The sequence below is a fragment of the Coregonus clupeaformis genome, unplaced genomic scaffold, assembly GCF_020615455.1.
Source record: "Coregonus clupeaformis isolate EN_2021a unplaced genomic scaffold, ASM2061545v1 scaf0026, whole genome shotgun sequence".
Taxonomy (NCBI): Eukaryota; Metazoa; Chordata; class Actinopteri; order Salmoniformes; family Salmonidae; genus Coregonus; species Coregonus clupeaformis.
Genome location: NW_025533481.1, coordinates 42,652 through 45,000, shown reverse-complemented (window position 1 = coordinate 45,000; position 2,349 = coordinate 42,652). Strand labels below are relative to the sequence as shown.

General features: G+C 42.9%; 1 protein-coding gene across 1 annotated transcript in view; it reads left to right on the top strand.

The window, feature by feature from the left end:
- LOC123483101 (teneurin-2-like) overlaps positions 1-206 on the top strand; it is a gene marked incomplete at its 3' end in the record, with an annotated part of 9,015 nt that extends 8,809 nt beyond the window's left edge. Inside the window, exon 5 of the mRNA XM_045212579.1 lies at positions 73-206. Coding sequence (XP_045068514.1) covers positions 73-206 — 134 coding nt within the window. The remainder of the gene's footprint in view (positions 1-72) is intronic.
- Between the last annotated feature and the right edge of the window lie 2,143 nt (positions 207-2,349).

Below are 2,349 nucleotides of genomic sequence, written 5' to 3'. Positions count from 1 at the left end.
CTCTCTCCCTCCCCCTATCTCTCTTTCTCTCGCTCTCTCCTTCCCCCTCTTCATCTCTTCCCCTCTCCTCAGATGGCTGTCCTGACCTGTGTAATGGTAATGGCCAGTGTACCATGGGGGAGCACAGTTGGCACTGTGAATGCCAGACAGGCTGGAGGGGTTCCGGATGCAGTGTTCCATGGAACCTCCTTGCCACAACACACATGGTGTGTGTGAGTGGGTTACCTCTTGTATCCACAGTGCAAACTTCTCATCTTGAGTTTAAATAAATCGTTAGGAGAATGAAGTAACCTTTCATAGTCATATGGGTGTGTTTGAGACACTGAAACTCTCTCACCTCTCCTCTCCACTCCTCCTCTCTCTCCCGCCTTCTCTCTCTCCCTCCCTCTCTCTCTCCCTCCTTCTCTCTCTTCCTCCTTCTCTCTCTCCCTCCCTCTCTCTCTCCCTCCTTCTCTGTCTCCCTCCTTCTCTCTCTCCCTCCTTCTCTCTCTCCCTCCCTCTCTCTCTCCCTCCTCCTCTCTCTCCCTCCTTCTCTCTCTCTCTAACGGTCTAATTATTCTTTTATCCCCTGTCAAACACCCTCTGTTCGGGGCTCCAGCCCCCCAGGTGATCCGCAGAGCCCGCTGTCCCTGTCCCAACCCCGGTAGGATCCTTCTATGACAGGGTCAAGATGCTCAGTGGACGGTACAACACACACATCATACCTGGGAAAACCCATTCCAACCCAGGTGAGAGAATACACACATTAGATTACATACACATGATGCATACTGCAACACACAACACACACACACATGCAAATACTAACACACAATCTATTCCCTCTTGTTGATGTATTATTTACAGTATATACAGTTGAAGTCGGAAGTTTATATACACCTTAGCCAAATACATTTAAACTCAGTTTTTCATAATTCCTACATTTCAATCCTATAAAAATCATCAGTTAATCACTTTATTTTAAAATTAAATTCAGAATAATTAAAATTATTTATTTCAGCTTTTATTTATTTCATCACATTCCCAGTGGGTTCAGAAGTTTCTCACTCAATTTATTTGGTAGCATTGCCTTTAAATTGTTCAACTTGGGTCAGCGTTTGTACCTTCACGCTTCACTAAATAAATTGGGTTTTTGCCCATTCCTCCTGACAGAGCTGTGTAACTGGGTCAGGTTTGTAGGCCTCCTTGCCTTCGCACACGCTTTTCAGTTCTGCCCACAAATCTTCTATAGGATTAGGTCAGGCTTTGTGATGTCCACTCCAATACTTACTTTGTTTGTCCTTAAGCCATTTTGCCACAACTTTGGAATTGCTTGGGTCATTGTCCATTTGAAACCCATTTGCGACCAACTTTACTTCCTACTGATGTCTTGAATTCTTCAATATATCCAATATTTTTCCTTCCTCCTATCCATCTATTTTGTGAGTCACCCATCCCTCCTGCGGCAAAAGTACCCCCACAGCATGATGCTGCCACCACCGTGCTTCACGTTCATGATGTTCTTCAGCTTACAAGCGTTCCCCTTTTTCCTCCAAACATAACGATGGTCATTATGGCCAAACGTTCCTAATTTTGTTTCATCAACCAACATTTCTCCAAAAAAATCTGATCTTTGTCCCCATGTGCAGTTCATAACCTAGTCTGGCTTTTTATGGCGGTTTTGGAGCAGAGTGGCTTCTTCCTTCTGAGGCCTTTCCAGGTTATGTCATATACTTGTTTTACTGTGGATATATCTTTTGTCTTTTCCTCCGCATCTTCACGGTCCTTTGCTGTTGTTCTGGGATTGATTTGCACTTTTCGCACCAAAAGTATGTTCATCTCTAGAGATACGCATCTCCTTCCTAGCGGAATGAAGCTGCTTCCCATGTGTTTATACTTGCATACTATTGTTTGTACATGACGTGGTACCTTCAGGCGTTTGGAAATTGCTCCCAAGGATGACTACTTGTGAGTACTACAATTTATTTTCTGAGGGTCTTGCTGATTTCTTTAGATTTTCCCATGATTCAACAAAGGGCATGAGTTTGGGGTGCCTTGAATCCCTCACCTCCAATTGCTCAATCATGTCAATTACCTATCAGAACTTCTAAAGCCATACATCATTTTCTGGAATTTTCCAGCTGTTTAAAGGCAAGTCAACTTAGTTTATTAACTTCTACCCACTGGAATTTATCATAATAAGTGAAATAATCTGTCTGTAAACAATGTGTTGGAAAAAATTACTTGTGTCATGCACAAAGTAATGTCCTAACCGACTTGCCAAAACTATAGTTTGTTAACAAGACATTTGTGGGTGGTTGAAAAAGCGTTTAATGACTCCAACCTAAGTGTATGTAAACTAAGGCAAAT